The following is a 26773-nucleotide window of genomic DNA, read 5'->3' as shown; positions in this document are numbered from 1 at the left end:
TCGTGATCAAATTGCCTATGTCCACTCAATATAACAATAAAAGCTAATAATTATTTATTCCTCCATCTATATTCAAAATACTTTGGGGGAAAATCGTTGGAAATATAAGATCTTTTCAACAAACATCATTCAGTTTTTTATGGAAAAAATAGAAACTGATTTGAATTATTATCTCTTACTTATTACCTCCAAAGCTTTCAGTCAAGTTTAACACAATTGGAATAAAACTCTTATTCTATTGTCTACACTAAAAATACACATACACGTGAGGCTAGGGTGGTGGCTCAGTTGTAGAGCACTTGCCTGGCATGTATGAGGCCCTGGATTGGATGCTCAGTACCTCCTATGTATGTATGTATGTATGTATGTATGTATGTATGTATGTATAAATAAATAAATAAATAAATAAATAAATAAATGCCCATTAACAGCTAAAAATATGTGTGTGGGGGGGGACACAGAGTAATTTTGATCACACAGTAATTTTGAAAAATTTGGGAATTACACAAAGTCTTATCTGTAATCCTGCCATTCCAAAATACCCAGATCCTTCTATTATTTGTACAATATGATTTTAGAATTCTATTAGTGGGTCTCCTTCTCTTACAGAGATGATCATATGATGTCTAAGTATGTTGTATGGTGAATTACATTTACAAATTTTCTGATATTAAGCCATCTCTGCATACACAGGCTAAATCAATCTTGGTTGTAGTGTTTGATCTCCTTCATTCATGGTTGGATGTAGTTTACTAATACACTTTTTAAAAGTTTTTAACTTCTACATCATGACTAAAACAGACCTCCATGTAACTTTTCTCTCTACTACTGTTTCTGTCTTAAATATCAAGAGTTATATATGTCTTGTAGAGTAAGTTGAGATGTATTTCCCATTTTCTTTCTTTTTTTTTAATTTTGGAGTTGTACAGAATGCCTTTATTTTATTCATTTATTTTTATGTGGTGCTAAGGTTCGAACCCAGGGCCTCGCATGTGCAAGGCAAGCACTCTGCCATTGAGCTACAGCTCCAACCCCTGTTTCCCCATTTTCTATTGTCTGGAAAAGTCTGTATAAATTTTAGGTGATCTGCTCCTTGAAAATTTGGTAGACAATCATCTGTAAAATCATCTGGGCCTGTTTTCCTTGTGAGATGACTTTTTTCTTTTTACCACTTCTTTACTTTCTTCAACAGTGAAAGAACCACTCAAGCTAATTCTTGAATTCGTTCTTAAAAGTTAAATTTTGTACAGTGGTGCATACCTGTAATCCCAGCAACATAAGAGGCTGAGGCAAAAGGATCACAAGTTTGATGCTAGCTGGGTAACTTATTTCAAAACTCTGTCTCGAAAATAAAATTTCAAAAGTCTGAGGATATAGCTTAGAGGTAGAATACCCCTGGGTTCAATCTCTAGTATTAAAAAAAAAAATAGTTACATTTATAGGAACTTATCTATCTCTAACCATAGTAATGAGACCAAAAATTTACAACTATTCAAGCTATAATCTCCTTGTGTCTAAATTGAGAACAATGTATCTCAAGAGTACTAAATATGCCTGTTTTGTTTTTATTTTTAATGTGAGATTAAGAACCTTTAAACAGGTCTAAAAATAACTAGAAATTATTGAGTAGCACAAAATCATAATAGCTACTTTCGATAAATAGAAATAGGTATGCATATATTTTAGCTACCACTTACCACCAGAAACAGGGGCATCCATGAAAACTGCTCCCATTTTCTCAACTTCTTTGGCCAATTCTTTTGAAACTGAAGGATCAATAGTACTGGAATCTATTAATAATGAGCCTTTCTTCACTTTTCTAAGTAAATAAATAAAAATATTCATAGTTTACAACTTTGAATAAACATTGCATACAACTACTTATATAATTCAAATCAGCTAAAATATGCCAGATATCAAGGTGGGGGGGGGTCTTTGGCTTAGTATTAAAAACATTATTAGTTTGAAATGGTTCAAAAAATCTCATATTCATTTCCAGATCAATTAGAGTTCAAAGTAAACCCAAGCTCTTCCAAATAAGCCCAAAAGAATCTAATAAACTACATGGTACACATTCTGGTTTCAGGTAAAGTACACAGTAACCATATAATATAGGTAAAGCTAAAATGTAAGCAATTTAAAACAACTATTAACTTTAAAAGGGTATTTAATAGGATTTAAATTTTTGTTTGTAAAGTCACTGAGTCTTAAAAGAGTAATTTATTTGTCTTTAACAAGCCATACTACAAATTTCACATATCTATGTAATTTCTTCTAGATTAACTAAACACAAGTGAAATCTAGCCATTTGCTTTAGGATTATATATTTGTTTTATAAGTAAAACTTTTTGCGGGGAAGGGGGTACTGGGGATTGAATTCAGGGACACTCGACCACTGAGCCACATCCCCAGCCCTATTCTGTATTTTATTTAGAGACAGGGTCTTACTGAGTTGCTTAGTACCTCGCCATTGCTGAGGCTGACTTTGAGCTCGAAATCTTCTTGTCTCAGCCTCAAGTAATACATTTTTAAAGACAAAAATATCAAACAAGTAGGAAAACACAAGAATAAATCTAGAAATTTCACAAAGTTTTTTGTTCTTTGTAGGAAATTAAAATATACATACAAAGAGGAAGCAGTGTTTTTGTACATCTTACCTTAATATTCAAATGACATTCTTGTAGTAAAATGTTTCTACTTTTACTACAAGAATATATATACCTACACTGTTCCCTTATTATCTAAAAAGCAGTGCATATTTTTACTGGCTAATATACTATGACCTCAATTATAATTTATTTAAGGGCAATGGCTAGCCCTTAATTCAAATTTCCCGAAGTTCTTACTACAAGGTAATATTAACTCAGCCAGGAATCATGACTGGAAAAGAGAACTCAGCAAGTATAAATATTAAAGAAGAAAATGGGGGGGGAGAATCACTGATAAGAATTACTAAAAAGAAAAGTAAAATCTTTCTATAGGAAAAAATAGCATACAACATGATTTAAACAACAATCTTAGACATACAAATTGTTCTAGTTCCAAAGCTTGGGTATATTCCATAGAAGGACACAGCAAACTATTAGAGATCACCTCTGTGTAGGTTTTACTTTATGTAACCTAAAAAATAAGAATTAAGTTTATCAGTCTTTTGTAATCTTCCTATTTTTAAGATATTAAATCTTTTTTAAAAATATTTTTAGTTTTGGATGGATATGATATCTTTATTTTATTCATTTATTTTTATGTGATGCTAAGGATCAAACCCAGTGCCTCACACGTGCTAGGCAAGCACTCTGCCACTGATGCTAAGGATCAAACCCAGTGCCTCACATGTGCTAGGCAAGCACTCTGCCACTGACCCATAACCCCAACCCAGATATTAAATCTTCAAACAAACTGGAAATCATCTAAAAAATTACACATGCACTGGATATAGGAAACTGATCCTTATCCAGAAGAAAATAAAGAACCATCCATGAGAGGCAAATTATAGTTCAATGTAAAGCCAAACTCTTTCAAAGCACCCCCTGGACAAAATTAGTTTGGTGGCTGGCCACCACCCTCCAAAGAAAAGGATATTAATACAGATAGGGTCCTGTCTCCACACAAGTTTTTGCAACTTTTCCCTGAGAGGTAAGGCAGGGCTTTAACTGAAACAGGCAGGACAATGAGTCAGCAAGAGTGCCTCTGGACCACACACACCGAGGGCCTGCCTGCTGGCTTCATCCAGAAGGAGTGTCTTTCAACCATTCCTGAAATCTAAACATTTATCTTATCAGTTTTCTGCCTAATATCCAAGTGTCTTTTGCTTCCAACTTTATTAGTTTTCCAAAGTAATTCAATTTCCAAAAACCTCAAATTTCATGTATTACAATTTCCTGGAATTCAACCCTTTCTTGATGTGTCCATAGAGTCCACTAGTTTGTACAAGCTCTTTGTTGAAATTCAACAACAAAAGAAGTTAGGAATAGGAACCAGTTAAGACCAGAAAACTAAGTTGGAAATTCAAGCACTAGCATCCTAACATAACCACAAGGGTTTGGCAACAGGGGCCAATTAACCAAAAGGTGCACAGAGCCAGGGAAGATAGGTACTGGCTAGGAAACTCTGACCTAAATTATGTTTTATTTAAAGAACTGCTGCAAATCTTTAATTCCAACTTCCTGAAGTTCTTACTACAGATACACTAACCCAGAGGACATACAGTAACTTTTTATTATATAATAAAATGTTAAATAACAGTGTTCTTTCCAGTGTTTGGTTTTATTTTTCATAGAACCCTTTTTCTGAATTCCTAAAAGCCATAAGAAAATTATACTTTTAATAGTTGTATAGTTTAAAATGCAAACTTTAAAAGCCTCTTAAATGTTACCAATGAAAGTGTAATTTTAATGCAAGAGTTAAAGAAAAGAAACAGAAGCAAAAAAACTTATTTCCAAAAGTCACATACTTGACTCCAGTGGAAAAAATAAACCCTTTACAATGAGGGGGGAAAAAACCACACTATTCACTTTATGGAAGAAGAAAATAGTACAGAAAGTTTAAACAAATATAATTGTAAACTCTTAACAGTTCTAACAAATGTGAAATTCATGAACTAGCATAACAAGAAAATATCCATAGTTGAAAAATACATACTTTAGAATTCCGTTTGTTCCAGAATAAGCTTCTACGGCATTGATACTGGTAGGCAGCATTGTAATAATCCTGTCAGCCTTTTCAGCTACATCTGCTGGGGAAGACACTACCTTTAAAAAAAATTGCGAAGGCATGTTATTAAATTAAAATGCAAGCAGTTTCTAAAACACAAGTATATTTTGTATATGTGCTTAAGTAACAGAACACAAAAATCAAATCTTGTTTACAAATGACAAAAATAAAAAGCTTATTGTCCAAAATAAGGATTCCATTTTTTATCCATGAACCAATGCAGTTTCTGTGGAATCAAATCTACTGTTTGTTTTTAAAAATGTGAAGGGAGTAAATGGGAAAAGGGCAAAATTTTAAAAATATTTATTTTTTTACAACAGAGCTGGTAGCACTACTACAGGATACTGAGTAAACTGGTGGGCAACAAAATCTGTTAGCAAAATCTCAATACAAACAACCACCACCCTCTACTTTCTATTTTCAAACTAACAAAAAAGGAAAAAAAAAAATCACTCCATTTCACAAAAGTCAGGACAGGACATGAACACTTCCTACAATGACAGTGAGTACTACCAGGATATGGGGAGTTATCAGAACTCATGGGGAAACTGTATGTACAAGAGACACAGGAATAGTTATCAGGGTACCCTCTCAATTCTCATTTCTGCTTTAAAATGACCATAAACATACTACAGAGGAAAGATGCTCTGTATATATGTGTGTGCAAGCATGCATACACACTCTCACTCACACTCTCCCCCTGCTCTCGGCTCTCTCTCTTTCTCACATGTACAGTTTGATACACATGGCCAGACAGTTGGGAACCAAAGAGGTCAGGACAGACTGAGAATGTACTATTTGACTCAAATTCTCCTTTAACAGAAGTGGAACCCATCACCCCAATTGTCACAAAACTTTCTCTAAAGTCTTTTGTTTTTCCATGTAAAAAAAAGATGAAGGACTACCAATCAAATAATTGAAGACTTCTCTCCAGGATGACTTACACATGTAAAAACTGACACTATTCAACAAACATCATGTATGGAGAAACTGACCTGTCTTCTATCAGAAAATGTGAAGTGACGAGAAAGCATCTTAGGAATGGGAATGTCTCTGCTTTTCATGTGGTAGAAGTTTATATAACATTTTCTTTTTATCTTTTATGTGCATTTGATGAAAGTCAAAGAATGGAAAACCAAACACAGTGTGTAATCTAAATATTATTATGAGCTAGAAATAATTACATTTCAATTTTTCTTAAAATATAAGCTTCTAAATCAAATTCTGGACAAAGCAATTTTAAAAACCATTCTTTAAGTTTTCAGACAATTAGTATCCTAGCAATTTGTGTATTAAGTCCAGAGAAGAAATGTAGACCACCTCATACTCTAAAACAAAACAAAGATATTCTCTGTCAATGTTGCGATCTAACAACAATGGAACATTTTAAAGTCTACAGTGAGGTACATTCAACATGTATATTTTGATGTGTAACAGGGATAGGCCACAAAGAATTTGAAAACTTTTTAACTTTCCATGAAATTACAAAGAAATGTTAACATGAAAACTTTTCTTACACACAAACAAATACTGAGATTCAAAAAAAGAGGTAACCATTTCCTGGAAACCCATTCAAGTTTACTCAAGAAAAATACAGCTCAGTAGTAACATGAAGAGATAAGAAATGGAAGTCATAGGAGTTGTAATTCTCTACTCCTAGACTCTCAAGAACATGGTTACTTAGAGAGCCCCATTTGTTCATCTCCATTTTAGTATAATAAATACAATGCAAATGATAGCATATCTTTCAGTGGCCTTTCCTTCTATTGTAGATCCATCTCTAGATCTTTCAGAGATATCAGTAAGTCCTGAAGTCTAAGAGTCAATTTTAGGCTTCCTCACAGGAACTGAGTTCTCTTCCATTGAAAGAAATTCAATTTCATATAGATAACTCCTTGAGAGTCCCTAAAGGGCAGTAGCAATTAGATTACAGATCTAAGGGTACTTCACACCTCCAAGCTTCTCATGCCCATGAACTGGCAGTGCCAATTCATTCAACTGCCAAGTGCATGGGGTGCCAAATCAGCCCCCTGCATCCCTAGCATCTGCTTCGTGGGATGCTTGGGTTTACAGAGCACTGCTAAACCCCTCAATTATATACTAAAGTAGTGTCAAAGCTCACAGGCCTGGAAAAAACACACAGTGATAGCGAAAGCTGAAATGTCACCACTATAGTGGCCACAACTGCTCAGTGTCTCATGATGACATACACTGGTATATTATAATAACAGCCTTTAATTTGCATTACAAAGGCATGTTTATCAGACAGATAGACAAACACTCAAATAATCTTGCCATCAATGTGATGACTTCAAGACAAATAATTGACGAAATTTGGCCACAACTCAAAATCTAAGGGGAAAAAAAAACAACCTCTTGCCAATCTGACACTAACCACAAAAGCCTTTAGGAGCTGAACTAATTAGAGTACCTTCAATTACATTTGCTAATTGAGTGGATAAGCAAAGACAGCATGGATCAGAGAAAAGAACACTAATTTGGGGAAGCCAGAGAACCAGGTTCAGTTGCAGCTCAGCCAAGAAGTCATGTGCTATTTTGCACAAATCACTTAACCTCTGGCTTCGGTTTCCCAATCAATCTATAAGATAAAAATAGTAATTTGGGTTATCTTTAAGGGTTTCTATCTACAAAATAAAAAGGAAACTTGGGCAGTAACATTAAATTTAGTAACATTAAATTCAAGGACATGTGTGGCCCCGTAAGAAAGGGCTGATGGGGCTGGAACACCTGCAGGGACTCAATACAAATGGACAGCATTAGCAGGACTCACGCTGTGCAGGTCTTCAATACCTCCACATCTGTGGACAATTCCTAGCCTGGCTGACTGAATCTTGGCTCTGCTATGACTGCCCAGGCTGTCCAGACAGATCTCCTGCTAATTACAACAGCCTCATTTTTATACCATTATGAATTAAGATCAGTCTACTTTTTTATTATCACAATTTTGACTATAGGAAATTGGTTTCCATGTATATCTCAATATCTACAGTAAGAATTCTTACAGCCAGTTTCTCTGGACTTTACCTTAATTAATCTGTCTGCCAGGATACCTCAATGGCAACTATGTAATATAAAGAGTAAAAGACTGGATGGATTCAAGACAAAATATGCTCTGCTGAAGGGGGGAAAAAGAAAAGGACCGAGAGTAATCTGAAGGAAATGTACCTCTTTTTTACAAATCCACTGGAAGGAGACAACTGTTGCCTAGTTGCTTTCTATGAAGAGAAAAATCTTGCTGTCTCTTCTAGGCAAAAGTCAGGAAAGTCAAGCTCAGCATTGTTTCCAAATAAATGGGTAACAGAAACTTGCAAAGAAACAATATGAACATGACCTTGTTACACCTCTACTCCAGTGGTTTTTAATCTTTGGAAGTAGAAAAACACACTGTTACTTCAAAATTGCACTACATTTGACTGACAAAAACGTTTTGTGCCTGTATCTTGAAACATCTGGTCAACAATGATGGAGCAAGAGGCTTTTAAAGTTCTTATTTAATAAGATGTGAGTGGATGCCAGATTAGAGCCCAAGAGATTTACTTAACCAAACATGTTCAGCCTTCCGATCCAGAAACAACAAAATGGTTTCCAACTTTTTAAAGGGAAAACAAAAGAGGATCTAATTAAGCCTCGTTCAACCAGAAAACTCATACGAAAATGATGCATACGTCGGGACTTTTGGCACATATCAGCATCTCCATGGAAAATCCTAGACAATGAAAATGAAGCACAAGTTGCATGCCCTTCATGCTAAGCCTTAAGTTACAAAAAGAGACGAGCATCTTCTTATCATAAAAGTAGGAGAGAAGGGACAGTGCAGAATAGATCCATAAAAAGGGATGCTGTCAAATGATCATATAGTTTAATTTTAATTTTTATCATTGTTCTTTCATTTAAAAGTATGTCTACAATTTTCTTCCAAAATACTTTGGACTTAGTGATTCAGCCAAGACAGTGTATAAGCCAAGACAGTGGTATAAAAGTGTGTTGAGAAACATGGTATAGATACAACAACCAGCACCACAGGAAGAGTAGCAGTGGCAGTAATAGCACTCTTCATGTGCCAGCTCCTCTAGGACTAAGAGGGAGTTATTGTTATTATGTCTATTTTATAAGATAAAGAAATTTAAGCAAAAGAGAGGTGAATAGTCTACTTGAAGCCACACAGATAGCACATAGCAGAACTGGGAGTTGGGTCCAGGCAATCTCAGGTTTTTAAAACACTACATTGACTATGTATTGATTTTTTTTATTTCTAATATATACAAGCCTAATGGTTATCATTAGTTACATTGTTATCAAAGGTGCTAAAAGTTGTGATGATACGTTGTAGGTCAAATCTAAATTTCAAACAGAAACAAGGATATAATAACAGGATACTAAATCAGGAAAGTCCAAATTTTTAATGGAAATGTCATGTCCACAAATAACAAATTTGATAAATTATAAATGCCTCATTAGGTTAACATTTGGAGGCATAAATAAGCTAATTAGTCATGTAAAATACTGAACATGTCAAAATTTTTATTTCCTTAGTAACCCATGAAATAATTTTTTTTGGGGGGGCAGGGGGATGCAACCCAAGGCCTCACACATACTAGGCAAGGTCTCTACCACTGAATTACACTCCCAGACCCATATGGTACTTTTTATGAGGATCTTGAAAACTAGCTGATTTCTCTTTGAGTTAGATTCCTTGAGTTAAATATTTTACAACTTTTTCATCCCTGCTAATCTCTCACTGAAAGCACAGCGAATATCAGAAATCAACTTGGCAAGGTTTTGCAATTTGGGAGATGGGGGAGATACTTTAGTTTACTTTGGCTTTCACCTCATCAGCTTCACTTAATATTGTAACATTGGTGGAAGGGTGGGGCAAGGTGAATATCTAGCATTAAAATGTCCGAATCAACTAAAATTCACCCAGAATTCTTTAACCTTTAATCCCTTCAGGGCACTGTTTTACAAAACAGCAAGAAGTTTCATGGTTTTCACATACATTTCTCATTCCAAGTCTTGTCTTTGCCTTATAGTGTAGAATGGAGTTCATTTTTTTCTTTTATCCAACACTTTGAAAAATTAAACATAGCCACAAAATAATATTAGCATATTAATATATCTGAACTTATTCATTTGAATTATTGTTCATTTGAATTACTATTACCTATTAAAGGGGTGTTCCTAGAAAATCACACTCGTTCAAATGATACTGCCACCGTTCAAAATATTTTCTTAGTTGCCAACATAAATCATTTATCAATAAATAAATTTTATTTTCATTTTATTATGAAATAATTAAAAAAGAACAGGATACTTCCTCTCAGGCCCAAAGCTTCTTCACTCTCTATCTTTCTCACTTCATTTATACACATTTTATTCTCCTACCCTCCACTGCTGATACAATCAATACTCGAGTACAGACCCTTAAGACAACCAGAGATGGGAGGAAGATGAAATATAGGTCAAGAGAATTCCATCTTCCAGGCTTCTGGGCTCAGTGTGAACCACACACAATACTTCCCACTGCAAAGGTCAGAGGGGCACACAAGAAGTAAAGGCAAGTCTTCATTCACTAATTTCAAAGGAACAGTTATCCAGAATCCATCTTCTTTCCTTACACCCACTTACATATCACAAGGAAGAAGAAAAAGAAAAACCTGGTCATTAAATCTATAATCTATTATTTGTATAGTTCTCCATGAGAAATGACTCTTAATAGTTTTTCCCCTCCTCAAAAACTGCTTCATTACCATATTATAGTCAAATTAATTACAATTTTAATAGAAATTTCCTTGTAATATTAATTTGGCTTGCCTCCTGAGACATATTCAACACCTTGTCACTTTCAACTCAACCTGTTTTATTCACTACTGCACTAGGTGATCTGTTAGACAAATGGCAGGTACTCAAGTGTTATCTGTTGACCTAAAGTAAAATATCTCGCAAATGGAGACTAAAACTCCTCTTTTTGAAGAAATTGCTCCTTCAATCCCATTCTTATCTTAGATAGATCCTATGTATTCTGCTGTCTGACTAAATGTCAGGTCTTTAAAGAGAACGCCCCTATCTGCTTTCTCACCTAAGATAATGCACATTAAAAAAAAAAATATGACATTTTACTTTTTTTCTTTTTACCTATACAATTTGGAATCACATTTGTGTGTTTCAATAATCTAAGACCAACTACTGATCCCCAAAGGCAAGGACTATGAATCATTCTGGGCTACAGTTCCAGTGCCTAGCACACAGGAAGTACTCAAGAAATATCTGTTAAGTTAATTACTTAATGAAGGTAATCACCTGGGATTTTGTTTGTTTGTTTTTCAGTTCTGGAAACTAAACCCAGGACCTTGTTCATATTAGACAAGAACTCTAAAGCTGAGCAATATTCTCAGCCCTGTCATCTGTTTTGCTATAGTAATCTATAGGAACTTTATAATCAGAGTAATAGAAAGTTAACTTTCTTCATTAAGAAGTGAGGAGAGGGGCTGGGGTTGTGGCTCAGCGGTAGAGTGCTCACCTAGCATGTGCAAGGCACTGGGTTCAAGCCTCAGCACCACATAAAAATAAATAAATAAAATAAAGGTACTGTGTACAACTACACTAATTAATAAATAAATAAATAAATAAATAAATAAGTCAAGAGACTCTGACATGCCATCTGAATGGAGAGCATCAGAAGAGGAATAACAGATGTGTACAGTTGAAATGCATCTAAGGTCTTTTGTTTTTGGCTTTGGTTTGGTTTTTTTTTTTGGTACCAAGGATTGAACCCAGAAGCACTTAATCACTGAGTCAGATCCTCAGCCCTTTTTAAATATTTTATTTATAGAGAGGGTCTCTAAGTTGCTTGGGCCTTACTAAGTTGCTAAGGCTGGCTTTGAACTCACAATCCTTCTGCCTCAGCCTCCCAAGTTGCCAGGATTACAGGTACACATCATCCCGTCCTATGCATCTAAGGATTACAGAAGCTAATTTCTGGCTAACACTGGTTGACTACGTAACAAACACGATTTTAAGTTCTTTGCACATATTGACTCATTTAATCCTCATAATATCTCCATGAAAAAGGTATGATTATTATCCTTATTCCACACATGGGAAATCAGAGTTAGAGGTAATTTTTAAAAACTTTCCCATGTTTACACAGATTCTAAGTGGTGAAGACAAATCCCAAACCCAGGCATTCTATAGATTCCCAACATTTGCTGTATCAGTTTCCCTTGGCCGCTACAAAAAATTACTATAAGCATGGTGGCTTGAAACAGAAATTTACTCTCTCACAGCTCAGAAGACCAAAGTCTGAAATCAAGGTGTCAGCAGGTCCTCACTACCTCCAAAGTCTCTAGGGGAGGGATCTTCTTTGCCTCTTCCAGCTTCAGGTGGCTCATGGAATAGCTCAGCTCGCAGTAGCATAACTCTAAAGTCCACTTCCATCTTCACATGGCATTCGTCTCTGGGTCTTTATGTCTTCTTTCCTGTCTATTGGAAGGACACTTGTGACTGGTTTTAGGGCCCACTCTAAATCCAGGATGATCTCATTTCAAGATCCTTAATTTTTTATCTTCAAATACCCTGTTTCCAAAAAAGTCACATTCATAGGTACCAGGAGTTAGGATTTGGATTTTTTTTTTTTAAGGTCATGCTGGGGATTGACCCAGGTCCTTATACATGCTAAACACATACTCCACCAATGAGCTATACCTCAAGACCTCAGTTTTTAAGTGACTTTATTGAGCCATAAGTCACATACCATACAGTTTGTCCATTTAAAATGTATAATTTGAAGCCTTCTGGTATAGTCACAGGTATGTGCTACCATCACCACAGTCAATTTCAGAACATTTTCAAGAAGAAACTCTATACCCATTAGCTATCACTCCTCTGTGTCAACCTCCACCTCATCCCCAGCACTAAGCAACAGGGTACTTTCTATCTCTATAGATTTTCTTATTCTAGACTTCTATATGAATGGACTTGTACAGAATCTGGTCCTTGAAACTGGCTTCTTTGATTTAGCCTGTTTTCAGAGTTCTATATTGTAGCAAATATGAGTACTTCATTCCTTTTAATTATTGAATAATATTCCATCATATAGATTTCATCTATTGCTATACATTTGGGTTGCTGCTATCTTTTGGCTGTTATGAATAATGCTGTTATACAGAAGTTTCTGTGTGGATACAAGTTTTCACTTCTCTTGTGCATATACCTATGAGTAGAATTGCTAGATCATATCATAACTCTATACTTAGTTTTCTGAGGAACTCCTACTAAGTAGCTATACCATTTTACATTTTATGAGGGTTCTAATTTCTTCACATCCTCACCAAAACTTGCTGTTCTCTAATGTTTTTATTCTAGCCATCCTAGTATGCATACCTCGTGGTTTTGACTGCACTTCTCTGATGACTAATGATGTTGAGAATCTTTTTGTGTGTTTACTGGCCATTTGTATAACTTCCTTGAAGAAACACTTCTTCAGATCTTTTGCCCATTTAATTACCTGCCTTTTATGTTTGGGTTATAAGACTTCTGTTATGGTTTATCTAAACCATTTGAAGAGTCCCCCAAAAGCTCATGTGTGAAAGACAATGCAAAAATTTTCAGGGGTGAAATGATTGGATTATAAAAGCTTGCTAGCCACGACGGAGAGTGGATTAACTGGGCAGTAACTATAGGTATGTAGGGTGCAGCTAGAGGAAATAGGTTACTGGGGGTGTGCCTTTAGAGTTTATATATTATCCTTGGTAAGCAGAGCTCTCTCTCCTTCCAGGTTGCCATGTCCTGAGCTGCTTTCCTCCATCGTGCCCTTTCACCTTGATGTTCTGCTTCTCCTTGGCTCCAGAGCTATGGATTCAATCAACCATGAACTGAATCTCTAAAACCATAAGCCAAAATAAACTTTTCCTCCTCTAAGTTGTTCTTTTCAGGTCTTTTGTTCATAGCAATGAAAAAGCCATCTAAAACAACTTCTTTATACTTTAAGATATAAGTCCCATATCAGATATAAATATTTATCAGATTCTGTGGATTGCCTTTTCACTTGCTTGATGGTGTTCTTTAAAGCACAAGTTTTTACTCTGATGCAGTCCAATTTATCTGTTTTTAATTTTATTGCTCATATTCTTGCTGTCAGATCTAAAAATTCTTTGCCAAATCCAAGATCATGAATAATAACTCCTGTGTCCTGTATTAAGATATACTTAACCTCTGTATACCCACTAAACAACCCATTGTAATGGATAATTATTAATTAATTCCAACAAACTCCAAGAGTACAGAACCACACATTAAAGAGAGAATGAGACAGGGGATATATGATCAGTGACCTGAGACTACGTATTCAAAAAGCATCTAGGCACTTTATTTTTCAGAAACCTAGTTTATAAATACATAACAAGCTGCTTTATTTCAGAATCAAGGAAGATGCTCCAAAATATCTGATACATTAATTTCACTATTTAGTGACTATGCACCATGTAATTAAGAGCCAAAGCTCTGAAGTCAAAGACAAATCTTTGTTTAGATCCTGGCTCTTGCTATTCACCCACTGTATACCTTGGGATATTATTTAATTTCCCCACAAATGAGTTTCCTGATAATAAAATGATAAAATGAGATAACATAAAATGTTACAAAGATAAAAAATAGAAGGAAAAAGACCTGACACACAAGAGGTGCTCACTAAATATTAGAGTTTTTCCTTTCCCTTTTATACGTAAATATCTCCTGTACTCGCGGATAAGCCTTATTCTTAAAGTAGGCTTGCCTCATACCTACCTAAAATTAACAAAGAACAAGAATTTTGTTGGGAAATGGAGATAAGGGGGTAACTTCGGAATATGAGATAATTCAGGCAGAGCATCAGAAATATCTGGAATCTAGGAAGAAGCAGAAAAGATTCACAAAGTAGTGACAATCATTTTAGTTATTCCACAGGTAAGGTCTAAAGGCTATAGGCATAAAGGGAAAAGTAACAGCAATAATAATAACTTAAAAGGCCATGAGCTTCTGCTTTGCCAGTCCAGGTATCTTTCTCTTTAGTTAAATTCTGAATTCAATTGAAGATATTTCCTCAGTTTAGAGACTGAGTAGCACTGCTACTCTTACAAATATATAAGCCATTATAAAATGACAACACCACAGATGTGTTATTTCTAAAAGCAAAATCTATCTCTTCAAAATAACTGCTAATTGATTCATCTCAGCTTAAAATGCTTACCATATCTGAAGATGGCAAAAGGCCACCTTTCCAGATTTTCTAGCAAAATTATTGATCAAATCTTTCAAATAAGGTTACTAAGTTTCTAAGTTACTTCAGGTCATCTACAAGCCTATTGCACTAGGAGGACAGGGTCGGTTCTCACAGACTACATGGGAGTAAGTAAGCTTCAATGTTACTGACAAGTTCCAAGATCACACTGACATTCTCATACCAGATTGCTGCCATTTCCAGACAGCTTACAACCATGGGAGGAAGAATATACAGGATGTCCAGTTATGCAAATGGATTCTAAGTTACCTAAATCTGTCCTTTATCTGGGCATTGCATTTCACAGTATTTACTTTCAAGTCTATCATCCAGAAGTTGACTGTTAAATTTTGTTTTTATTTATTTATTTTTGGTAATAGGCATTGAACCAGGGACACTTGACCACTGAGCCACATCCCTAGCCCTTTTTTATATTTTATTTAGAGACAGAGTCTCACTAGTTTGATGAAAATGACTTTGAACTCATGATCCTCCTGCCTCAGCCTCCCAAGCCCTTGGGATTACAGGTGTGCACCACTGCACCCAGCTAAATTTTATTTTTCTCTCATCTTTTTCTATAGTTCTCAGGAGGTTTATAGATTTTTCCTAGTTCTGGAATCACATTCTCCTTCCATTCCCACTCTACAACTTGCTCCATATCTAAAAAAATCAAAACTCTAAATTCAGATACTAACACATGGTCTCTTGTCATCTGAGTTACTAATAAAGTTCAATAAATCCAAACAATATACAAGACTTAACCAGCAGATGCTATCATTCAACGTGATAAACTCCAATCTCCAAATTCTTGAAACACAAATGGTAGCCTCCTAAAACAACACTCTAGAGATCTTTTATAACTCAACTCTTCACTATAACACACAGTGTTTTTAGGTCATCTCCAGGTTTACAGCCAATAGCTAAAAGGTATTCACAAAGTGCTATCATAAAGTATTTACAAAATATATTCACATATATTCTCTCATTGGAGTTTCACAGTCTAATGACATAGATTTTCATCATGCACATTTTACAAATGAGGAAACCATCAGATGTAAGTAACTTGTCACCATTAAGACAGCATGTAACTATCTGATCCAGGACTTGAGATAAGTTTTGTATCTCTAAGACCATTCTAAGACAATCTTGCCTGTCTTTCACTAACTTGGAAGGCTATTTCCACTAAATGAATTGCTTTAACAGCATAATCAATAAAGTTACTACTTCGGGAAACTAGTAGAGCAAAACAAGACCCTCTGACCAAATTTGGGAAATGTTCCAGGTCACCTGTTAAAGGTCAGATAGACCCTCTTCCCCCAAGTAGCTAATGGAAGTGCTCCTTTCTTGTATATCTGGATCCTGAAAAAAATGTTAAATAGCTAATGAAATAAAGTTAACAATTAATTAGGTTTACAACTTCATTGAGTATACTTCAAAGAAGATGTCACTTATTTGAATGTACATTCTGGTTTTCGGTTTTTGGTTTTATTTTAATACTGAGGATTAAACCCAGGGGTGCTTTACCACTGAGCTACATCCCCAGTTCTTTTTTTACTTTTTGAGACAGTTACTGAGGCTGGTCTTGAACATGCAATACTCCTGCCTCCACTTTGCAAGTTGCTGGATTACAAGTGTGAGCCACTGTACCTGGCATACATTCATTTTTAATTATCAAAATCTAAAACAATATGCAAAAAAGACCTTACCTGTTCACCTGCCTCTTGAAACTCTTTGCATGCATCAGGGAATACATCATAAATAATGAGCGGATAACCATGTTTCATGAGGTTTTTTGCCATTGGATTCCCCATGTTGCCCAGTCCAATGAATCCAACTGGAGTCTTAGAAGCCATTGACCTAGAACACACTGATTTCAATATATTACTTTCAATAGGGGCAGATAACATTTTTCATTGTAAACATTCTTTCAGTATTTATAAGTCAGTTGTCATTTATGTTTACTATAAAAGAGACTTCTAAAAGAGTAGTTTAAAAATAATAACCTAATTCCATTTAAAGGTATCAACAATGTGCAAGCAAATTTTACTTCTAATTATTTAGTTCTCCATGAAACATTCATAAAGTTTAAGCAATCTTTTCTATTTTCTACCTCTATAACATCTTTTTGCCATTTTGAACAATAAATTTTAAAATGTTACCATTTGTAAATCTTCTCTTGTCAGTTACCTACAATGTAAAGCATTTTAGTTCCTTATATCTATATTATCTCCCATAATGATATGGGTAAGGCCTACACCTAGGACAGATCTTAGGTTGGAGGTGTAGCTTAATGTAAAACATATGCTTAACAAGCCAAGACCGTATGTTCAATAACCAAAACTTAAAAAGAAAAAATCTTAATATAATGTTAAATCTAGGAAGAATATATTTCAACCAAAGTTACTACTTTACAAAAGTGGTCCTAGGGGAGGGGAGGAGAAAGGAGGCGAGGTAAATGCTTCCATGGGCTTTAAATAGCAAAGGTAACAATATCAGGACCTGGGCTCAACAACTTTGCACCTTCGGAAAGAGGGATTTCCAGAGGTGGCAAGAAAATGAAGTGAGGGAAGGAGGGTGGCAAGGGAAGGAGGAGGGAGGGAAGGGGGGCTCTTTAACTACATACAAGACTGATTTTTGTTTCTCATAAAATTACACCTGGGGCTCATTATTCAAAGTAAAGTTTTAGAGTAAAAAAAAGTTTTATCCTACCACAAAAATAACATTAGATACAATGTCTCAGTTTTTAGAACTCCACTCAACCAACACCACTCAACAAATATTCATTGCATATGAAGTACTGAGGAGCTCCAGAGCAGACAAAGCGGGGTCCTTGCCCTGGAAAAGCTCCATCAAAGGAAGGAAGAAAGAGAAATAACTCCACTTGCCCTTTCATTTGCCAGTTTTCTTATCATTTTTTGTTTGAAAGACTCCAGTTTCAAAATTGTTTAGTACAACAACTAATCAGTCACCCTCTCATGTTACAGATCCTCTCAAATTATTGATTCCTGCTCTTCCCTGAACTTAATCTGAATATGACATTTTTCTAAAAGTAAATTATTTGAAGCTCTAATGATTAAGAAATAGGGGCCTTATTGGGTTAGAAGCATATTTAAATCATTTTAATTTCATTATTGTCTCTACCACTTTTATTAAATGTGAGTGTCAAGTAAGATCAAGCAAGATCACCATTACTAGTGCTAAGTTTACATGCTGAGTAAAAACAGGATCCTTCTGCCTGATTTTCTGGCCACAGGGGTTCAATGACAAAGAAATGACACTTATCTAACAATAAATTTTATTTTGAAATTAAACAGAATGAGAGGTATACATTATAAGAGGATTATTTTTATTCTTTTGTACCAGGGAATGAACCCAGAGGTGCTTAACCACTGAGCCATCCTAAGCCCTTTTTTATATTTTTATTTAGAGACAGGGTCTCAGTAGGTTGCTCAGTGCCTCACTAAATTGCTGAGGCTGGCTTTGAACTCATGATCCTCCTACCTAAGCCTCCAGAATCGCTGGGATTACAGGTGTAGATCACTGCACTTGGCTTGTAAAAGGATTCTGATGCTCATAAGCACACTGACAAAAATGGCCTGAGAGAAAACTTAGTCCTATTGTTCCAGACTATCGTGTTAAGGTTGGAAAGGTATAATTTTAAAAAAAAATTCTATTCTATTTGATAATTTTTACATTTTTTAATTTTAGGTGGACACAATATTTTCATTTTATATTTTATGTGGTGTTGAGGATAAAACCAGTGCCTCATGCATGCTAGATGAGCACAGTACCAATGAGCCACAACCCCAGCCCCTGGAAAGGTATAATTTAAAAATCTAGGGCTGGGGATGTGGCTCAGTGGTACAGCGCTTGCCTTAGCAAGTGTGAGGCACTGGGTTCAATTCTCTGCATCACATATAAATAAAGTCCATTGACAACTAAAAAAAAAAAAAATCTAAAAACATTAGAAACTAAGAAGACTATATTTTAAAGGCCATTAATTTAGCAGGCAACTGTTTTAGGTCAAACATGTCAGTATGACAAGGACAAATCGTAAATCCTTCCCATACTCAACAAATATTAAGCAACTATGCACATGTTCCACACCAGATGACATGGAAGACACTAATGAAACACAGTTCTTGCCTTCAACAGCCTTAAAATCCAAGATGTTGTACACTATGCAATCTAATACTAATATAAGACAGTCGGGATAAAATATTGTTTAAAAATACTACTAAAAGAGAAGGAAAATTCATGATCTGGGAAACTTGAAGAAGGAAGCATTTGACCTGGGTATTTTAGAATAGGTAATATTTCAAATAGGGAGAACAGAAAGGAAGTAAATGTCAGAGAAAAAGAACATGAGCATATGCAAGGAACTAGGAAAGCCAGAAGTGAATGATAACAGTAATCATTAATGTTTATTGCAAATTTACTACATGCCAGACACTGAAAACTTTATAGATAACATTGTCATTATACACTATCATCTTTCAGTAAATACCTAAGAATTTATTAAATTGTAACATCAATATTCAAATGAGGTCAGTATGACTAGATTCTTCAATTGTATGACACTGTCCTCCATTCTTCCTATGGCATTCCCAAAGAAATGAAACAGCAGATTTAAATTAGAAGAAATAATGTGACCATAATATGGAAGACTAAAGCATGCTAAACAATGTGACTGCATTTTGGAGGCAAGAGATAGTTATTGAAGGGAGGGATAAAGAAATGATGTGATCACACTTATGCTTTAGAAAGAGAAATGAGGCAGCATTATACAATAGATGAACTGGAGGAAAGAGTCTGAATTCAAGAAGACCAATATAAAAGTAATAGAAATCCTCTAGATCTTAGTTCAGGCTGCTACAACAAATATTCAGGCTGTTGTGGCTTAAACAATAGTTCTGAAGGAAAGTCCAAAATGAAGGTAAGAAAGATGCCAGAGGGCTAGGGATGTGGCTCAAGCAGTAGCGCGCTCGCCTGGCATGCGTGTTGCCCAGGTTCGATCCTTAGCACCACACACAAAGATGTTGTGTCTGCCGAAAACTAAAAATAAATATTAAAAATTCTCTCTCTCTCTCTTTCTTTAAAAAAAGAAAGAAAGAAAGATGCCAGAACAAGTGTCTTGGTTTGCAAATGGCCATTGTCTCTTTGTATTCTCACAAGGCAGAAAAAGAAAGGACACGAGCTCATGTCTCTGATTATATAAGCTCTAATTTTATGACCTAATTCCCTCCCAAAGGTCCCACCCTTCAAATCCATCACCTTAAAGGTATGAAATCCAATCTATGAATCTTGAAGATATACAAACATTCTGTCCATAAAAGACAGTTAACAGGTAGTAAATATGGGGAAAGACAAATAGGAAAAATTATTCAAAGATAGACCTAAAAAAAAGTAACAAATTGGATTATGGGATGAAACAAGGCAAAGGCAAAAAATGACACTAAAAGAATAGTAGTATCAATACCCTAGGTAGAGAAATAAAAAAGGAGAGTTGGCTTAGTTTTAAATAGGGTAACTATGAGCTATCCGTGAGGTCAAAGATGTCCAGCAAACTTAGAAACATTATAACCAAGGCTGTAGGGACAGGACAAGAAAAGTTCCCATAGTAAGGATGAGAAAAGAGAGAGACAGAGAGAAAGTGAGGGGAAGATCTGTTGATGATCTATTTCAAAATTAGAATTGAAATTGTGAGAGTCAGCAAACTAAACAAGAACAAAGAGGCTGAAGCCCAAAGGTTGAAGTTCTTTGAATTTCAGGGAATAAGTACACTTAGAAGTCAAAAAGATAAAACCAACCCTGAAAATGACACAGATGTTAGAATTAAAAATTATTGTAACTGCGGCCCAAACATTTCAAAAGTAGAGATATGGAAGATAGTTTTAAAAATCCAAATGTAAATTAATTGAGATGAAATCTTCAATGTGTAAGATGAAAATTACACTGGAAGATTAGCAGCAGAATAGATACTGTGGAAGAAAAGATCAATAACTTCACTGGCATAGCAAAAGAAACTACCCAAAGCAAAACAGAGAAAAAATAATTCTAAAAATGAGAAGAGCATTAATCAGCTGAGACAGTTTAACCAGCCAAATGCATATGCAATGGGAGTCCTCAAAATAGAAAAGTGAAGAAAGAAAACTATGGGAAGAACTAATGGCATTATGGGAAGACCTACTGGCCAAAACTCTTCCAAATTTGTTAAAAACTATAAACTCCATGCCTCCAAGAAGCTTAATGAATCCCAATACAACAAATAAGAAAACTATGCCAAGACACATCAGAATCAAAATGCTAAAAGAAGCCAGAGGGAAAGCATGGAAGCAGATTTCTTATCAGAAATATACAACTGGAGCAACATCTTTAAAATATTGAGTGGGAAAAAACTGTCAAGCTAGAAATCTGAAACCAGTAAAAATATACAAATATTCTTATTTATATATACAAAGATGCACAAGGAAATTTAAGGCAGTGGTACCAGATACATTGACTGTGATGATGGTTTCTCAGGTACCTAGACATCAAACTTACCAAATTGTAGAGTTTAAATAGATGTGGTTTATTGTACGTCAACTACATTGCAAATAGCTGTTTTTAAAACATCAACATCATACACTTAGAACATTATAAAAACAAACATTAGAGTTCTCAATTTTAAATAATATAAAGAAAGTAATATATCAATCAAATGTGATGTATGAAACCTGAATAAATCCTGATGACATTGATAAGAAGGAGAGAGTCAAATAGTCAATTATTTTTAGCTTTGCAAGCCATAAGGCTTGTGTCACAACTGTACCACTCATCCATTCTAGTTTGAAAGCAGCTATAGGCAATACAAATATAACCAGGTGTGCCTGTGTTCTGATACAACTTTATTTATAAAACTTTATTTAAAAGTTTTATAAACTTTATTTATAAAAACAGGTTATTATACACTAAATTCTGAATAACAAATATACAGTTTATTGTAGAACTGTTTGTTACAACAGAAAACCCACAAATAATTAAATAACTGAAAATAGGTCACTTAATTCATAATATGCATTGAAAGATTACTTGATAATTTATATTAAATGCAATGTAAATTATACCAATATTTAAAAGAATATGATATATCTATCTAAAAGCATAGGGAAAATCTCCAAGACAAGTTATTGAGTGGGGGGGGGGCCAAGATGCAAAACTTTATAAATAACATATAGTGTTCTTACTTTTCTGGTTTTCTATATAGATATATAATAAATAGCAGTTACACCTGGAGAGTTAGAGTAACGGATGAGATTTGAAGAAAAGATTCTGACTTTTTATATCCTTTTGAGTTTTTATCACATATACATAACTTTTATAACTACTTTCACAAGAAAATGAACTGGCATACAATGAGTGCTGAATAAGTAGTATGTGAATAAATAACTACTAACCAGAAAGGTTTCATCAAAGTGTTTATGGGGATAAAAGCCAGTCCTATCACAATTACAGAGAAACTAAGGTGACAAAGTGGATCCAGCAAAGGTAAACCATTGCAGCAACCATTACATATTGCAGGATGACTCCCAAGTTCAGGGTCAGGTTCCAAACTGCCTAAACCAGTACATGGTAATGCCATTTCTGCCAAATGTCTGGTTCAGGGGCTCCCAGCCCTAAGTCAAAGCTGTGGGAAATCTGAAAACGTAACAATAAATGAACAAGACAAAGCATTGCATTCAATCAGCAAACTTCTGTGACTTTCCATATCACTACCGAGGTGGCAGCCAGAGGGAAGGCACAAACCAAAGGCAATGGATAGTACCCAGAACTAAAGTAGAAGACTGAAAAAAATATTAGGATACTATCAAAGGCATCAGTAAAACTGCTAATTATATATAAGTTTGAGGTTGGATATAAATCTAGAAAGATACTTAATGAAATAAGACGAGAAAATATGTCCATGTATTAGAGGGTGACAAGGAGGAGTCAAAGACAAGGTGTATTAATGATGCTGGTTGGTTAACAGAATGAGAATCTTAGAGTTAAATCAATCAGATGACTAGTTCTTGTGTAATCCTAGCAAGAAAAATTCTGCCAAATTCTGTGATAAGACCTAGAAGAACTGAAGTAGAATGCTGATGTTGCTGAGGTTGAGGCCATCAAGAACAATAAGGCCCATGTTGATGAGCCAACATGAATACCAATGAAGATGATGCTTTCAATGATAGACTCAGTTATCTTTATTTCATCTTGGCTTATGACAAAGTTAGAGAAAGGGTGGTAATATAACTAGCTGGGCTGATATCAAAAGAGAAGTTGTTTATTGATGGTGATAATATTTAAAATCAACAAGAGTGTCTACTATCTATCAACAAGAGCACCTACATGAGAAAATAACTATAAAGGTTACTTGAGATAATTATGTAAAGCAGTAAGCAATGTTTAGCACACGATAGTCAATAAATATTAGTTCCTTTTATTAACAATAATCATGAAGTAGCACTATGGGACAAGTCCTATGCCAAATGCCCCTTTTTGCCTGCCCAGTGGGTTAGAAGAAAGAAACGGAGAGAATAAAGAACGTATAGATGCATTTAGGTAATGAGCCATATATAAAGACAACATTTAGCGAAAATTAAGCAAGAGAAGGAGTGTTTGGCAAATAAAGAAGAATTTGCTCCCAAAAGGGCAGAAATCCAAAGAAATATAATGGCATTATGATTACCCTAAAAATTTTCAAACCTAACGAATACATCTTCCTTTAAGTAAGTCCTGACAGTAGTATGTAGAAATAGCAAAGTTAGACTGCAGATATATAAAACTGGAGTAAAAAAAAAAAAAAAAATCAGACAACATAATAAAAAGGTGATATTCATTGATCAACTGGTAAACTAGCTAGAAAATTTGGCAACATTAGTTTCTAAATTTAAAGATGCAAGTTTACAGATTTTGATCTCTCAAATGTAACATGATCCAAAGTCATCCATTTCTTGGTAGTCTAAAATGCCAACAAAAATCATCTAAATTTCAAAATTAAGGTGTGGTATTAACTGATAACTTTTATGTTTTTTTAATAATAAATTATATGGATCCTTAGAACATTGCCATCTATATGTTATAAACATGTAACATACTATGAAGGTAAAAAGCCTACAAAATTCAGAATACTAAATAATGTTACTATTTTTTAAAGTATTTTTTTAGTTGTAGATGAGGCACAATATCTTTATTTATTGGTTTATATGTGGTGCTGAGGATCAAACCCAGTGCCTCACACATGCAAGGCTAGAGCTCTACCACTGAGCTTTAGCCCCAGCCCTAAATAATGTTACTATTTAATCATGGTTCTTTTTAGTAATGTCCCTAAACTCTAAATATACATTTGAAGTTTTTTTCTATCCTTTAAGATTTGAACCTCAAAAGAGTTAACTGCTTTGTAGTAAACTAAAATCAACATGAGTGTTTAAAACAATTCCACAGAATAAAAAACAATTGCTGATCTGTTTTAAATATTTCATCACAAAAGAACTATTTAAAAGTTTTTCATAAATCTATATTCTTATAACAACTTGGTGCCAAAAAACCTAAAGATCATATGCCAAAGTAGTCTAACCAGCATTGTGAGGCAGGTCCTTCCAATTTATAAAAGCAAGTATTATAGTCTTAGGCCTCAGATTCTTCTACCAGGAATTGTAAGAACCTTCACAACTCTTGAGTTCTTTCAAATATCATTAGAACATCTTGTAAAATCATTAAATAGCAAATATATCGTACTCATCTAATGAAATATGAAAGACTTGTAAGTTTCCTCTCTTGGAGGGCAGGAGATGGGGGCTATTGAGGTCCAAACAAGGTCTAGTGCATGCTAGACAAGTGCTCTACTGCTGAGCTACAACCCCAACCCCATTAGTAAGGCTTTGTTAATCCTAAATATGATCATACTAAATAGTGCATCGTTAAAACTCAATTTTACAGAAACACAAGGGCAGTATCCCCACAAATCAACATTTTTTCAATATAAAAGGGGCCCTGGTGTCCTAGAAGAATCACTAAGAAGAATCAAGGACTACTTTTTAGATCCTGCTGGGGAGATCCTAATTTATTTATCCAAACAGGGTCTCAGGTTCCTCAGGGGAAAAATGAAGGACTGAATTAGTTTTCTTTTGGATCTTCATGTAGCTCTCAAAACTGCCTCTTCCTAAGTCCCTGGTTAGTGTTCAAAACTTCTAACTGTATGGGGGAAGGACTCTGGAAAGGTTCAATTTGGCTGGACGTTTTGAAGCTACAATTTTGAGGACGGTCAAAGTGTTTGGGTTAATAATTTGACAGAAGTGACTCTTCCAGGCAGCAGTTACAGAAGAGGGATAAATCCACCCTGCTAGTCAAGGGTGACAAACTTTGCTGGAATGCTGGGATGTTATTCATCCATCTCTCCCAATTAAGGTGTTTAAACACAAACCGTTGTGGGCCCGAGAGTGTTTTCACTGACTGTGCAACCTGGGACGTCAGGATGGGCAGGGGTCGCAGGGGTGAATGCGGGATCGCCCCTATTGCTTGGTCCTCCAAATGTCCTCGGAGCCCAAACTCCAAAGAAGCATGTACTGGGCCCAAATACTCCTCCCTTCACCCCAAGTCCTTGCCCACCCCTTCCTAAGTTCCTGAACCCCGCACATCTGAAGCCGAGTGAGGGGACTGCGGCAGAAGAGACAGAACTACAGGCAGGAGGGGTGGCCGCAAGGGAGGCCAGGCCTTTGGAACAAGTCAAAATTTTGTTTTTTAAACCCCAGCCCAACCGCAGCAACCTTGGGTAAAAAGACCTCTTCAGCCCTCTGGTCGCCAGTAGCCCGCGGCCAGACGAGAACCTGGGGAAGAGGAGCGAGGTCCTTACCCGCTGCAAGGCTGGCTGCTGCCGGCCGCTGCCTGTGGCTCCAGTACCGGAGGCCGGAGGTGGCTCCTCGGAGCCGCAAGGAAGCTGCCATGCTGCCCCCGCCCCGCCTCCCCGCGGTGACCTCCACTGCCTCCCAGCTAGCCCACAGACTGCGAGAATGCGCGAATGCGCAACCCCGCGGGCGGGCTGGCGCGATCTCTGCGTGGGGCCGCTAGCGCATGCGCTCTCACTGATCTGGAAGTGCGTCCGCCCGCAAGGGGAGGAGCGTGGTGCCGAGAGGCGCGGCCCGGGATCGGGGGCGGAGACTGTCAACTCCCTTATTGACAGGGAGTGGACCAATAGCAACTCCCAGATACCCCCACCCCCCGCCCCGCGCCCTGGCCCCTCCCTCAGGCTCCATCTACGTATTCGGCCTGAGAGCGTGAGTCTCCTTGTTTACTAAGACGTGGAGGCTGTGTGGGAGGAGGTGTCTGTCGCTCGCTCCCGCCTCCTCAGAGCACCTGTACCCAGAAACCCTCTTTCCAAGAGCTGTAGCTCTGCGTTTCTACGTTGCAGGCAAGGACAAACTTTGACTCGCAGCAGCTGCAAAAATTTTTAGGCAAGAGATGAAATTTCCAGCCTTTCTAAGTATGGATCTTATAATTTAGCGTTTGTATTTTTAGTGCCTATTTTTTTTATACAGTTTGAATTATTTTATTAAGATACTTTAAATTATTCTTGCATCTTTCCTGTATCAGAATTGTATATTAGTCATTTAGTGAATACATGTTCACAATACCCTTTGTTGAGAGAAATTTTAAAGGTAGAGACAAAAATGAAAACTTGGGTATTTATTTTACAAGTCATTACATTCTACAAGATATTATGAAATGAATAGTATTCTTATGAGAGACTTGACTATTAACAAGAGTGTTTTG

General features: G+C 35.9%; 1 protein-coding gene and 1 long non-coding RNA gene across 2 annotated transcripts in view; both read right to left on the bottom strand.

Moving 5' to 3' along the window:
* The window catches only part of Hibadh (3-hydroxyisobutyrate dehydrogenase), a 111164-nt gene extending 85090 nt beyond the window's left edge, over window positions 1-26074 (bottom strand). The window contains exons 1-4 of the mRNA XM_078039929.1: window positions 25857-26074; window positions 16693-16853; window positions 4642-4751; window positions 1698-1819 (exon numbers count right to left, since the gene is read on the bottom strand). Coding sequence (XP_077896055.1) covers window positions 1698-1819; window positions 4642-4751; window positions 16693-16853; window positions 25857-25947 — 484 coding nt within the window. The 5' untranslated portion in view covers window positions 25948-26074. The remainder of the gene's footprint in view (window positions 1-1697; window positions 1820-4641; window positions 4752-16692; window positions 16854-25856) is intronic.
* On the bottom strand, window positions 7024-16684 carry LOC144375364 (uncharacterized). The gene is made up of 2 exons (XR_013435090.1): window positions 16274-16684; window positions 7024-14615 (listed from the first exon to the last, which is right to left on the bottom strand). It is a non-coding gene; the product is annotated as an uncharacterized LOC144375364 (long non-coding RNA).
* Window positions 26075-26773: the final 699 nt, after the last annotated feature.

Source organism: Ictidomys tridecemlineatus, chromosome 2, assembly GCF_052094955.1.
Source record: "Ictidomys tridecemlineatus isolate mIctTri1 chromosome 2, mIctTri1.hap1, whole genome shotgun sequence".
In the NCBI taxonomy this organism is placed as follows: Eukaryota; Metazoa; Chordata; class Mammalia; order Rodentia; family Sciuridae; genus Ictidomys; species Ictidomys tridecemlineatus.
Note: the sequence above shows the minus strand (reverse complement) of the source record. Positions and strands in the feature narration are given on the sequence as shown.